Source organism: Giraffa tippelskirchi, chromosome 9 (assembly GCF_054371585.1).
Source record: "Giraffa tippelskirchi isolate mGirTip1 chromosome 9, T2T-mGirTip1v1.2.pri, whole genome shotgun sequence".
NCBI lineage: Eukaryota > Metazoa > Chordata > Mammalia > Artiodactyla > Giraffidae > Giraffa > Giraffa tippelskirchi.
Genome location: NC_137283.1, coordinates 50,690,896 through 50,703,491, shown reverse-complemented (window position 1 = coordinate 50,703,491; position 12,596 = coordinate 50,690,896). Strand labels below are relative to the sequence as shown.

At 54.1% G+C, this 12,596-nt stretch overlaps 1 protein-coding gene across 2 annotated transcripts in view; it reads right to left on the bottom strand.

The window, feature by feature from the left end:
* Positions 1–811: 811 nt before the first annotated feature.
* The window catches only part of CCDC12 (coiled-coil domain containing 12), a 39,079-nt gene continuing 27,294 nt past the window's right edge, over positions 812–12,596 (bottom strand). The window contains exons 2-7 of one of the 2 annotated variants that reach the window (XM_081525901.1): positions 11,682–11,749; positions 5,842–5,921; positions 4,889–4,950; positions 4,627–4,661; positions 3,536–3,612; positions 812–3,438 (exon numbers count right to left, since the gene is read on the bottom strand). In XM_081525901.1, coding sequence (XP_081382027.1) covers positions 3,350–3,438; positions 3,536–3,612; positions 4,627–4,661; positions 4,889–4,950; positions 5,842–5,921; positions 11,682–11,749 — 411 coding nt within the window. In that variant the 3' untranslated portion in view covers positions 812–3,349. Of the gene's footprint in view, positions 3,439–3,535; positions 3,650–4,626; positions 4,662–4,884; positions 4,951–5,841; positions 5,922–11,681; positions 11,750–12,596 lie in introns of both variants that reach the window. The other variant, XM_081525900.1, reaches the window with a different exon arrangement.

Below are 12,596 nucleotides of genomic sequence, written 5' to 3'. Positions count from 1 at the left end.
CGTCATGAGGCTGAAAATGTCTATCTTGCCCTTATTATTTATAATGGAGCATTATGACATAATTGACATTTATGTTTCCTCAGCACTTAGGAAAATTTTTCTTTCCCTTTCTACTACTGATGAAAAGTGGAACTCATTCATTAGCAGGCAATCTTTCTGTGCTTTGTTTTCCTCCTGTAGCTTGCAGGATTTTCCTCTTTACCCATCTTGACCATTGCAGGTGGTGGCATCACTTCAGCTACCCGAGAGTCCCTCCATTTTCAGTCTTTCTGCTTGAAAGACTGCGTTCAGGTTTCTTTTTAAACAGCATCAGATCGAGGGTTTTTTTTTTTTTTTTTTTAAGTGGTCAGGTACATTAATAGTAATATAAGACATATTTGGATTTATTTGACCCTTTTTCTTTTTTTCTCTTTGCCTTCTTTTGGATAATTTTTCTCATTCTATTTTTTTCTCAATTTCTTGGAAGGAAGCACATTCTATGTCTATTTTGAGGGTTATTCTAGAAATGTCAGCCTGCCCGTATATCAGAGTCTTTTCTCTCTTCCTGAGTGAGTTTGGTTGATGGCTAGAATTCCAGTCACCTCTCACTTCGGGACATACACACCATGGTTGTTATGTGTTCTAAGTAGGTCTCTTTTTTACTTCACAACATCTATTTGTTTTATAAGGTCAGTGCCTACTTAAATGTGTATTTTCTTTCTCTTAGTTTCTCCTTATATCTCAGATTTTCCACCTGGGATTGTGGCCCTTCAGTCTGAAGACATTCATTTAAAAAAAATGGATCTTCAGCTTTACAGTCTGAAGACATTCATTAAAAAAACAAACAAACAGCTTTATTGAGATATAATACATACCTCATACAATTCACCCATTTAAAGGTACAATACAAAGGCTTGTAGCATATTCACAGATTTGTACAACCACCACCACAGTCCATTTCAGAATATCTTCATAACCTCAAAATAGATTTTTAGTCTGCTGGTGACAAAATCTCTGGTTTTGTCTAAAAATATTTTGTACTTGTCAGGTATGTTCTCTGGGTATAGAATTTTCAACAATTACCTTTTGTCAGTTAACACTGATATTAGAACGTACCATTCCAGTTAACGCCGGCTGTGGTTGAGACATCTGCTGTGGGCTTGCTCTTTGCAAGATGATATAATCTCTAATTTCAAGATCGTTTCTTGGTCTTTTTGTCCTGACAATTTATTACACTGTGTCTAGGTATGTGTTGGTTTTAAAACACACTCTCAAATTCTTAAAGATTCCACCTCCAGGTATAATCTAAATCTTCTCCCTGTGAGTGTGGGCTGGATAGAGTGACTTGTTTCTAACAGACAGACTGTGGAGGGATATCACTTCCAACACTTGGTCACAATTCCCCCTGCTTTCACTTTTGGATCACTCATTCTGAGTGCGTGATGCTTCTCTAAGCACTCCTTATTTTTCTCTCTCTCTCTGCCACCTTTTGGATCTTCAGCTTTAATTCTGATTTATTAATCCCTTCTTCGACTATAAGTTATCATTCAACTCATTCAGTGAGTTTCTTATTTTAATAACCATTCTTTATTTTCAAGATTTCTCATCAGTTGTTTCTTAATAACAAATCCCTGTGCTTGAGTTGTGAGGGGGGTCAGTCCCTCTTTGATCTCTCTGGTGATGAAACAAGTGCTCATTTCAAAGCCTGTGAGGATGTTACTGTTTTACTTTCTTCCAGCAGAAATTCTCCCACTTGTTGGGTTGCTGGCCGTTCTTTATGGCATTGATTGGATTTTCTCACGCATTTTGTCATTTCTGAGTACCCCTCATGGGTACAGTTTCTGTTTTTCCTTCTCCCTACCTACAGAGTGCCAAGCAGGGGCCTACTGAGGTGTCTGAATCCAACATTGCCACAGACAAACATCCTGCTTCCAACTGCAATCCCAGGAGGTGTGAGCATCTTTTCATCCTTTATGCCTAGGAAGGGAAACTCAGCTCTAGACCCCTGGCTATGCAGAGGGAGCCTGGCTCCAGCCCTGACACCTGGGGGGCATGTCTTATCCCCGTCTCTTGTGGGGGGAATCAGTCCTGGCCTTGTCAGCCACCTACCACTTCGGCCCTTACTTACAGCTGCGACTTTCTGCTCCTTTCCTAAGAATTGCCTTCTCAGAGGAGATGCGTCATTGTAAGTTCAAGTGTCTGCTTTATTGTATGAGTGTGGCGGTCTGTGTGCACACGCTCATTGCCCTCCATCACCTGAGACCTCAGCACCATCCACCAGAGCCAGGCCATTGTGTTCCTGGAAACTAGCACAGAGGGAGGAATACACTGGGATGTGACCCATGACTGGGGCAGGAGGTTCAAGGGGAAATCCAGAAGGAAACTCAGGAATGTCACCATCCTGGAGGAGATAAAGTAAATGGTCATGGGTACCTGGAGTCAGCCTTGTGGTCAGCCGGTCATTTTGGACAGTAAGCTCCACAGGGGAGGCTCATGGTCCTAAACCCAGGACCCTGGGGGCCCAGGGTCCAAGGCTACTCCTGACATCCAGGCTATAATATCCCAGTGGTGAGCAGAATGGGCCACGCTTCCCCATGCAGGGGCCCTGTCCTGGGGAAGCCCGAGTCCAGCTCTGTCCGGTGCAGTGGGAAGAGGGCTTTCTGGGGCTGAGTAGATGTGAATGAACAGTGCCGGGGCCTCGAATCTGTGGCAGCCCAGAGTTGAGTCTTGCCAGGATGCAGCACAGCCCTGTCAGGGGCCCAGTCTCTTCTCTCTCACTGTCAGGGGGTCTGCAGAGGACCACAGCGAGAACCTCTCCAAGGTGTCCCACAGATTACCGTGAGGTCTATCTCTGTCACCTGAGGGTTTTGAGGTGATGACCACTGACCAAGGACTGGGCCAGGACCTAGATGTCTGAAGGTCAGGCCTGGGCCTTCCCCACCCCTCCAACCTCAACACTCAGCCCAGTACAGGGCTTCCTCATAGTAAGCATCACCTCTGAAGCTGCCCTGTCTTGGGGCCCAAACCCAAAACATCCCCAGTATTTAGACGGTTTTCTGCCACACACAGGGGTCAGCTTGTTTCTATTTCCAGACAGAAAGACAAGTTCAAAATACATAGAACAAGCACAGATACAGCATGCCCACAGGGCTGTCGTAGCCTCTGCCCCCACTCAGCATGGAGGGGGCCCTTCAGGAGACAAGGAGCTGATCTCACCCCAGTGGGACGGCTGGGGTTCAGACTGCGAGGCAGGGAGTCAGTTCTGAAGGCAAACTGGAGGTGATGGCAAGTCCAGCCGCTACCCCGGCCCAAGACCATCCCCCTGTGAGACAGGGCACGGCTGGTAGTGGGTGAGGGGACAGGGCACGGCTCAGTCGGAGTCACAGGCCTCTTGCTCGGTGGCGGTGGTGGTGGCCACTGCAGAGGCCAGGTTCTCCTCTTGGCCCTTCAGCCTCTCACCTGGATGGGGGGCAGACAGGAGGAGTGGAGAGGGGCCACGTGCTAGTGCCATCACCCAGAGGGCAGGGAACCCCGCCGTGCCAGGCCCCACACTTACGGATCAGCTCAGCAATGGCCCTCTGGGTCCGCTTCTCCAGCTTCTCCAGTTTCTTGGCTACGTCTCTCTTGAGGTCCCTGGAGCAGGGAGGCGGGAGGAGGCAGAGGCTGAAGGCTGGCCCGGGGCAGCCTTGGGGCTCCCTCACCTCCGACAGCCCCTCTGGCATTAGGAACCACAGTGGTGTGCCCGAGGTCAGGGTGCTCCTCTCTCTCCCTTTCTGTATCCTCCAAAACCCAGCAGCAGCCACCCTTCGCAGCCCCAGGGAGCCAGGGGCTGGCACCATGACCCGCCCAACCCAGGGGGCTGAGCCAAGGCGTGCACGCCAGGTGGTTCCCAGGGCCCCCTCTGGGTCTGCTCCCCTTGGTCACCGTCAGGGAGTGACTGTGCCCCGGCCCACTGGGGGTCCTGCTCCTCCTCTGGCCACAAGTTCCCCTCACCCCCAGGAACTTCCACAAGTGCACAAACAGCCTCTTCCCCCTGGTTCAAGGTTCCGAGGACACGCGCCCCATCCTTTGTCTCATCAAATTAGAATACCTTTAGCTGGTGCTGCACTTGACACAGAACCGCAAGCGAGAAGGGGGCAGGCCGGTACCTCTGGCCCAAGGTGAACACCCAGCCCTCTCTCACCCTCCTTCTCAGCCCAGTCACAGGGATGCAAGGACAGTGACGATTCCCATTTCAGAGAACAGTGAACCGGGATCGAAGGGGGACGGGCTAGCTGGTGGCAGAAGTGGGGCAGAAGCTTACGTCTGCCCCTCCTGCCATCTTGCCTCCACCCTACAGCTCCCTGAGGACAAAGGTCAGCCTTGTTCAGATGGAGCTCTCTGAGGTGCAGTGGGCCCTTATCCTTTCAGAAGGGACTTTTTGGAGGGGACTCTGAACCCCCTCTGCCTGAGCCCCTCCCCACCCACAGGTGTGCATGCCCCGCCATGGCCCTCATTCGCCACCTATATCCTTCTCAGCACATACATCAGACCGTAATTATCCCCCACGGCTGTCTGTCTCCACTGCCTGCCTCCCGCTGCGAGCCCATGCTGGGCACCAAGAACATCCCAGTCAGTCTGCACTGGTCTCTCACGGGCAACACTCACCAATCCGGCTTCCGGGGTGCGAGGTTGGCCAGGTCCTGGGAGGGAGCAGACACATGTCAGCGCTGGAGGGGCTCAGGAGAAGACGGGGGACAGAGGTAGGAAGAGGGGAGGAGAGGAAGGAGGGAGGAGAGGGCTGGGGGAAGCAGGGAGGCAGAAAGGGAAGAAGTGAGGAGAAGGAAGAGTGAGTGAGGAGAGCAGGTGGGAAGGAGAAAAGGACCCGCGGAAGCAGCAGAGGAGGACAGGGCCACCCCCGGGCACTCACCACTTCCTCGATGACCGGCTCTGGCTTGGCGGCCTCCAGCTGCTCCTTCACCTTCTCTTCCACTAGAGGGCGCAAGACACCAACGGATGCCGGTCGGAAACCAGCCACCACTCCCCGATGTGGCAAATTGCAGCCACAGGTCCCCAGGGGGGATCTGCGCTTTCTTGCCCCTGTCTTTTCCCCTTAACCCCTAACTCCCTAGAGGCAAAGACCTTGCCAAGGCAGCTCTGGAGGATTAGATTTGTGCTCTCAGGGCCCCAGGGAGATGGGGAAGCAGACTGGGCGGGGGGTGGGGGGGGGCGGTGGTGTGGCTGAGTAGCTAACACTTTATTCTTTTATAGGATAAATGTACTTATTAATTATTAAAATTAAAAACCAAAGAATAAAAACCGAGCCAGAGTCAGGGATCTGCATCATAAGAAGCACCCAGCTTCCCCCGCGTGGATTGCTGTGGACAGGCCGCAGCTGGCCACATGCTCCCCATCCAGGGGTGACTGGGCCAGGCCCCTCAGCCCACCAGCGAGGACACCTCTGCCCATCATCTGTGCTCCAGAGCTGGGCAGGTGTCTGCCTGCCCACTGCTCTCCAGGAACCTGGATGGTCAGCCCCTCTTCAGGGTCTCTCTGACTCTCCAAGGGCCCACAGGACTCATCCTTTTGTCCCTGCTGTCCAAGGGCTTCAGGGCCACGTCCACCTCCCAGCTCAGAGAGTCCTCTGAGGGACCTTCCTTTGCAGGTCCCTGGAAGGCCTGCAAGGCCGGGTGTGAGCAGGGCAAAGTAGGCATGACAGACCGCTTCAGTGCCCTGACTGCTTCTACTTGTCCATCCACTGTGAGATGGTGACGGAGAGTCCCAGAGGCCCAGCTTCCAGCCCGGGCACTGCCAGTTATTCTCTAGGAGAGGGTGACGCCTCCCAAGGAGGAGGCGGCCGACAGGGCCACAGAGCCCACCTACCTGCGACTGGCTTGGCCTGGGGCACCCTCCTCTTCTTCAGGTCCTCATCCTCTGGGACGTAGTTCCGCAGCCTGAGTTCCCTAAAGGGCAGCGAGAACAAGCAGAGGGGAAGTAAAGTGCGTGTGTGACACAGTTCCGTTCATCTGTTACACTTGCAGGCTGGCATGAGATGAAGACACAGGAGCTGGTTACTTCCCTATTTTGCTCTCTCTGCAGATGACCTGGAACAGGCAGACAGCATGGGAAGAGAAGCATCTCTGAGCCTCAGCCCCTCATCTTCCCGTTAGCAGCCGGGCTGCGTGCTCTCCCAAAGTCCCACCTGCACTTGTAGGTTCTCGAACAGAGCTGGAGCCAGGGGTACCCGGAGAACATTCACTTTGTCTCTCCAGCACTATCTCCACTTGACAATTGTGGGAACTGAGGGTCAGAGAGTTTGCACCAGTTTTAGAGGGTCACACAGCAGTGGTTGCAGCATGAGACAAGGCAAGCTATGACTCCAAGCGAGGACCAGAGCTCTTGGGCTGAGTTACTCCTAAAAGAGAAACCAGCAGTCACCCACTGGTTCCCCAAGTCCGCCTCCTACTCACAGCCTTTGTGCCCCAGAGCCTCAGACACATGTGGCAAGGGTCTGGTGTGCTGGGAGTGGCCAGCCAGGGCTGAGGGAATGGCCATGGCAGTGTGAAAGGCCGGGAAAGCCACAATCCGCCTGGACGGCCATGAGAAGTTCACACAGCTCGCTCCTGCATGAGGGCTTGAAAATCTAGCAGGGCTGACCCCACGACCTCTATGAAGGGGGAGCAGCCACGAGGAGCCAGAATTGCACACTGGGGTTGGCCACCGACTGCGGTGTTGTTTTCCTCGCATCTCCTCAGGCAGGGCGGGCTGTACCAAGTGCTCCCTGGAGGCCTCCCTGGCTCAGCAGCTCATCAAATGCCAACCTCCACACACAGCAGCCTGCACACTGGCTGGGCCCTCGGCTAACTCCACAGGGCAGCAAAGAGACAGAGGTCCTGGGAGCTGCTGCTTAATAAAAGCACGACAGAGACACTGGGACAGACCCACCATAGCCTGGGGGAGGCAGAAGTACCCCCCCCAACCTGTCAGCCAGATGGGACTAGATGTGGGTCCTTCTTCCCCACGAGCTCTTCTGAGCCCTCTCTGCACTGCTGGCCCCTAGGGAGTCCTGGGAACATTTCCCCAACAGGAGGCCTGCTGCAGTCTCTCATCTAGGGGACCCTGTGTCCGTGCCAGGGAAACGCGTGGCTGGTTTCTCCAGCCATGGGGCAGGCAAGCTCAAGTGAAGGAGTCCAGAAGGTGTGTGTGGCTACACAAGTCAGCAAGGGGCATGGTCTCAACTCGGGGCTTTTGTGACGCCGAATCAGTCCCCTGTTCACCAGCCTCACCTGCCCTCTGCCAGGGCCCCCATGGCCTGCAGTCCTGGGGCTTGGCTAAACCCCCATGTGCCGGGGCCGTACCAGCAGGGCTGGTGTAGAAGAAGCCTGCTGCCTACTCCCAGGGTCTGCCTTCTCTATGGAGCAGGGACACTGCCCTGAACCCCATCCCCTAACGACTGCATCAGGTCGGGAGGAAAATGCCAGGTCACTGAAGCACCGGGGGAGAAAGTGGGGCAGGATCGGTAACGCTGACTTTCATTTATAACAGGGTGGGGAGAGAAGCGGAAGAGAAACTGGGTGTGGGAAGAAAACTGCAGGGATTAGTGAGAATTAAAAAAAAAACCTGCTGCTCTCAGAAACCGGCTCCAGGGTCCAGGGTCCTGAGAGATGAGGAGGAGAGAGGAGAGTCTGGTGGGAGCCAAACCCCAAGCTCACAGCACCCACACTCCCAGCACCCCCTGGTGCCCAGGCTTCAGAAGACCAGCTGGCATGAGGGGGACACAGCGGGGGACAGGGAGCGGCCAGTGGCAACAGGCAAGAGCAGCATCAGCCAGTGGGCTGGCCACTCAGAGACCACCACCCCTGGCAGCCGAGCCGCCCACCGTTCCCTGCCCTCCCCTAGAGCTGAGCACTGGTCACGCAGCCAGGAACACCTGCGTTCCAGTCTCTGTGGGACTACCCCATCCTGAGCTCCGATTTCCACACAAGGAAGCCTGCTGGGTGTGTCAAGCTCTGTGGAACGCGGTTCAAGCCCTGATTCACTCAGCTGAGAGCTAATGAGGAGACTGACCCACACTGATGTCCAATTAACCGCTCCTCCCGCCCCACCCCGATTACTGCCAAATGGCCAAAGTCTCTGGACAGAGTTCACTTGGTGCTGCTCTAGGGCCTAGCCTTTCTAACAAAGGACCAAGGTTGAATTCCCTCCTTCTGCAACTTAAATTTAAAAAAAAAGGGGGGGATTCACTCTTCTGGAGGCCGCTAGAGCCACACTCTGGTTCTGCTACTTCAATTTCATGTTGTTAGGAATTTTTTGTAACCCCCATTTTAGAATGAAGTAGCTGCTCAGGGAAGGGAGTGAAAAGAGCCCTGTTCTTCCAGGACTGTGAAAGTGAAAAAGTGAAAGTCACTTAGTCGTGTGACTTGAGATCCCATGGACTGTAGCACGCCAGACTCCTCTGTCCATGGGATTTTCCAGACGAGAATGCTGAGGGTAGCCATTCCCTTCTTCAGGGGATCTTCCTGACCCAGGGATCGAACCCAAGTCTTCCTCATTGTAGGCAAATTCTTTACCATCTGAGCCACCAGCCTGGGCCCAAATCCCAGCTCTGATGCTTCTGAGAGAGGATGGGAAGGCTCATGCTTTCACTGGCCTCCATAAGAAACTCAAGGACATCGTTTCTCTTGAGGCTGTAGGTGATATGGACTGTGCACATCAACACTGAACAGAGTGCCCTGCAGAGCAGGGGTCAAATCTCCCAGGAGTGTCCCACTGCTGCCCTGGAAGCCCCCTCCCAAACCCTGAGTGCTCTCTGCCTGTTAGGATGGGACGAAGGCAGACTGTCCCGAAGGCAGGTGGGAATGAGCAGCCCAGCAGACACATGCACAGCCTACTGAGGCTTCTTGAAATACTGCCCATGCAGGTGACAAGTGGCCCACAGCATGGCAGGGATGTGCCTGTCACACACCAAGTGGCAGGGCAGGCCAACGGCTGAGGCCACCCAGAGAACAGCCTCCTACGTGCCTCCCCAGGGTGTCCTGGAGCGGGAGTGACGTAACTCAGGGGCTGTGGGTGGGGGCCACTCTGGTCTTCACTGCTACGTTGCTACATTGCTCAGTGGAGCAATATTTGCTGAATCAAGCTCATGTCACTGGTCTGTGAGACGCCCAGGTGCACAGCCACCATCCTGGGGACCCAACTGGCAGATGGGAGAAGGCTTGGCATTGGCCAGCCTAAAGAGCTCGGGCACTGAGCCAGAGCTGGGCCGGGCCTCAGCCGGAGTGGGACCTTTCTCCACACAGGAGTTGGAGAACCGGTTTTCCATCCCCAAGAAGGAAGGTGAGTGACCTAGTTCCTTCTGCGGTACGTGATGCTCACCCAGGGTGGACTGCCATCCCTGAGCGGTGACTGCTCCGGCTGGGTGCTGACCGTGATCTTAAGCCAGTGGCTGTGGGGGCTGAGGGTTTGGGGCTGGCTTGTTCAGACACTTAACAGGACACGCTCCCCTGCCCCTTGCCCAGCGGAGTGTGCAACACCACCCGTTTCCTCCCACCTGGCCGGGTGGCCATGACTGTCGGCCACAAGCCCTATCCTCGACATACCTCCACGGCACACACCAGCCGACTGGCCATCAGGAGGAAGTGACTGAGGGCTTACGAAAAACAAGCGACTGACATGAGTGTCCCCTTCCGTGGCCAGGTTTCCAGGGCTGCAGGATTACCTCTTCTCTAGGCGGCAAGCAGGGGGGCTGTGTTAGAGGTGAGTCATCGATGGCCCTGCGTTAGCCATGAGGGAAAGAGGGCTGGGAGAGGAAAGACCCAGCCCAGAGGAGAAGTGGGGGTCCTCCTAGGGGTGGGAACATGTCTTTCCTTCACACAGCGCCTGGTCGGCCTTTGGGGAACTGACTCTCACTAAATGGGGATTTGGTTGTAGGGGAATGGGGCAGGATTTATCCTGAAGAGAGTAAGAAAAAAAAATTTTTTTAAGGTATTCTGAGCTATAGATTCCATGTAATACAAACTGAAACTCTAGCAAGCTTTTTATTTATATTAGTTTATCATTATTTTTAATAAGTAGGCAACAATAGACATGTATGCTTAGATGATGACTACGTTCTGAAATTTTAAGAGGAACTTACATGAGACAGTGTGTCCCTCCCACTCTCTCTGAAATACCCACAGACAGGGCCACTAAGGACTGGGTTAAGACAACAGGGGGAACCACATTCAAAAAGCACCCCCTTCCTCTCCGGCTTTCCACAGCACATCACTGTCCCCCTCGGTCACGATTTACTCTCAGTCACCTTCAGCAAGCTTTTAAAATAGATATTAACAAGCTGACTCTAAACTTTATAAGGAAAACCAAAGCAACTAAAATAGCCACAATTTCAAAAAGGTCTCCGCAGACAAATGGGCTGGAGAACGGGCAGAGAGGAAGGTGGGTGATTCCCCAGCAAGGCCGGTGAGGGGTGAGGTACTGGGGTGCCTGCCTCTAGTCCTACTGGACTTTCCCATTTCCTCAGCAGCGAGCCCTGACCCTGCACTGTATCTGGTTAGATGACCGAATCTGAGAAATGACTCAGGCTCCAGCCAGCAATCAAAAACCTGAGGACAAACCAGAAGGAAACCAAAGGGTCTCTCAGCAGTTACCACAGCCTGCACAGTCTCCCACTGCCAAGCCCCCGAGTCTGTGGTCACTTGGCAAAAAAAAAAAGCAACGACCTAGCCTTCGTCTCTGTCACCAGCGAGGGCTGCACAAGATGCTGGGGGGCTGAGGCCCAACGAGCAACCACGGAGCCCAGAGCTGGGGGTGACCAGGGTCCTTGCACCAGCAAGGACCGTCACCAGCCTCCTCAGCGCAGGGCTGTCACCATCTCTGAAAACAAGTGAGGTGGCAAGAACCCCACAGGGCTTCCATGGGGACGGTGTGAACACACTTTGCAAACTGTGAAGTCACAGACGTGCAGACACACATGCACCCCTGTGGGCTTGAAAAAGCCCCATCTCGTCTGAGATCGGCGCCTGAACACAAAGGTGCAGACGAGGCGCCGGCCCCCAGGGAGGGTTCCACTCACCCTGGTGGAGAAGGCCAGGGCAGGCTGCGGCGTTAGGAAGTCGCTGGCCCAGCTTCCTCTGGGGGGCACCCCTCCCCTCCTGCTGCACCCCCTCAAAGCACAGCTCACCGGGATAAGCTTTCTCAGGGTATCAACAGCCAGTCCCAGGGACTTCTCTGGTGGTCTAGGGGCTGAGACTCCGCACTCCCAATGCAGGGGGCCTGGGGTTCAATCCCTGGTCACAGAGCTAGAGCCCATATACCGCAACTAAGACCCAGGGCAACCCAATCAACAAATATTAAGAAGAAAAAAAAAAAAGATCCAGTCCTCACAGTGAGCAGCAACCCAGGCTGATGGCTGAAGCAGAGCTTGACACACCAGGGAGAGTCTGGACCTGATTCTGGGGTTGCTGTAGAACCATGTCACCCCAAGTATTTTAGAAGAGAGTGAGGAGACATAATGTGAGGGGTCTGGTGGCTAAAAAAATGGCCGGTGGCCAAGAGTCAGATAGCCAATGAGGATAAGGGTGCAGAAAAGGTTCCTACAGTAAGACCGTCCTGTCTGAACAAGATGGCCATGGGGTGGAGAGGCAGCAACAGGACAGAGGCTGAACGCAGCCGGGACGATGTGGAAACCGACAGGTACGGGAAGAGAGCTGAGTGCGAGGCGTTACCTGTGCTTCTCGCCTTCCTCCTCCCCTTCTCTGAGCTGCTTGGTGTTTGGCTCCCCATCTTCCTTGTCCTGCAAAGGAAGGGAGAGAAACCAGATGAACACCCCTCCTTCCAGTCCACAGTGCCCAGACAGCTAATGGAGAACAGGACGGCCTGGTGAGGACCAGCCTGGGGTTCCAGCCAAGCACACACCTGCTGTAGCTGACAGGCACAATGCTGGAGCCGCCCTTCCACCACTCAGCTCCCCCAGTAAAATTTAAAGCCCCTGACCCCAGCCCAGGCCCAGACCCAGGGTAGTCCTCAGGGTGCAAGCGCAGGAAGAGCTGGAAGGTCATAGGTGCTGAGAGATGACACCGCTCAGGGTCGAGGAGGGCCCACACTGGCAGGCCACCAGCCACCCTCATGGGTCTGGATGGAGCCACCCTCAGGAGTTGGGAGGGACAGAGCAAAGACGAGTCACCAGGAGCCAGGGCGGGACAAAAGCTCAGGCCTCTTGAAACCCCTCCGGGCCAGAGGCTTCTCCAGAGATACCTATCTGGCTCCCTGCAGGAGAAGCATCGCTCAAGTTAGGACCAGGCTTGTACAAGTTCATTCTTGCAATGTATTAAGGGGGGCGGGGGTGGGGGAACTGGTTTGAAGTTTCCACAGGAACAATTTCTTCTAAATCTGGTTCTTGTTTTAAAAAAAGTACGTATTTATTTGGTTGTGATGAGTCTTAGTTGCAGCACACGGGATCTTCCATCTTTGCCGTGGCATGCATGTGAACTCTTGGTTGCAGCATGTGGGATCTAGTTCCCTGACCAGGGGTTGAACCTGGCCCCCTGCCTTGGGAGCGTGAAGTCTCACCCACGGGACCACCAGGGAAATCCTTAAATCTGGTTCTTTTATCTTCCTTGGCACGCCTGGACTTCCTTCCC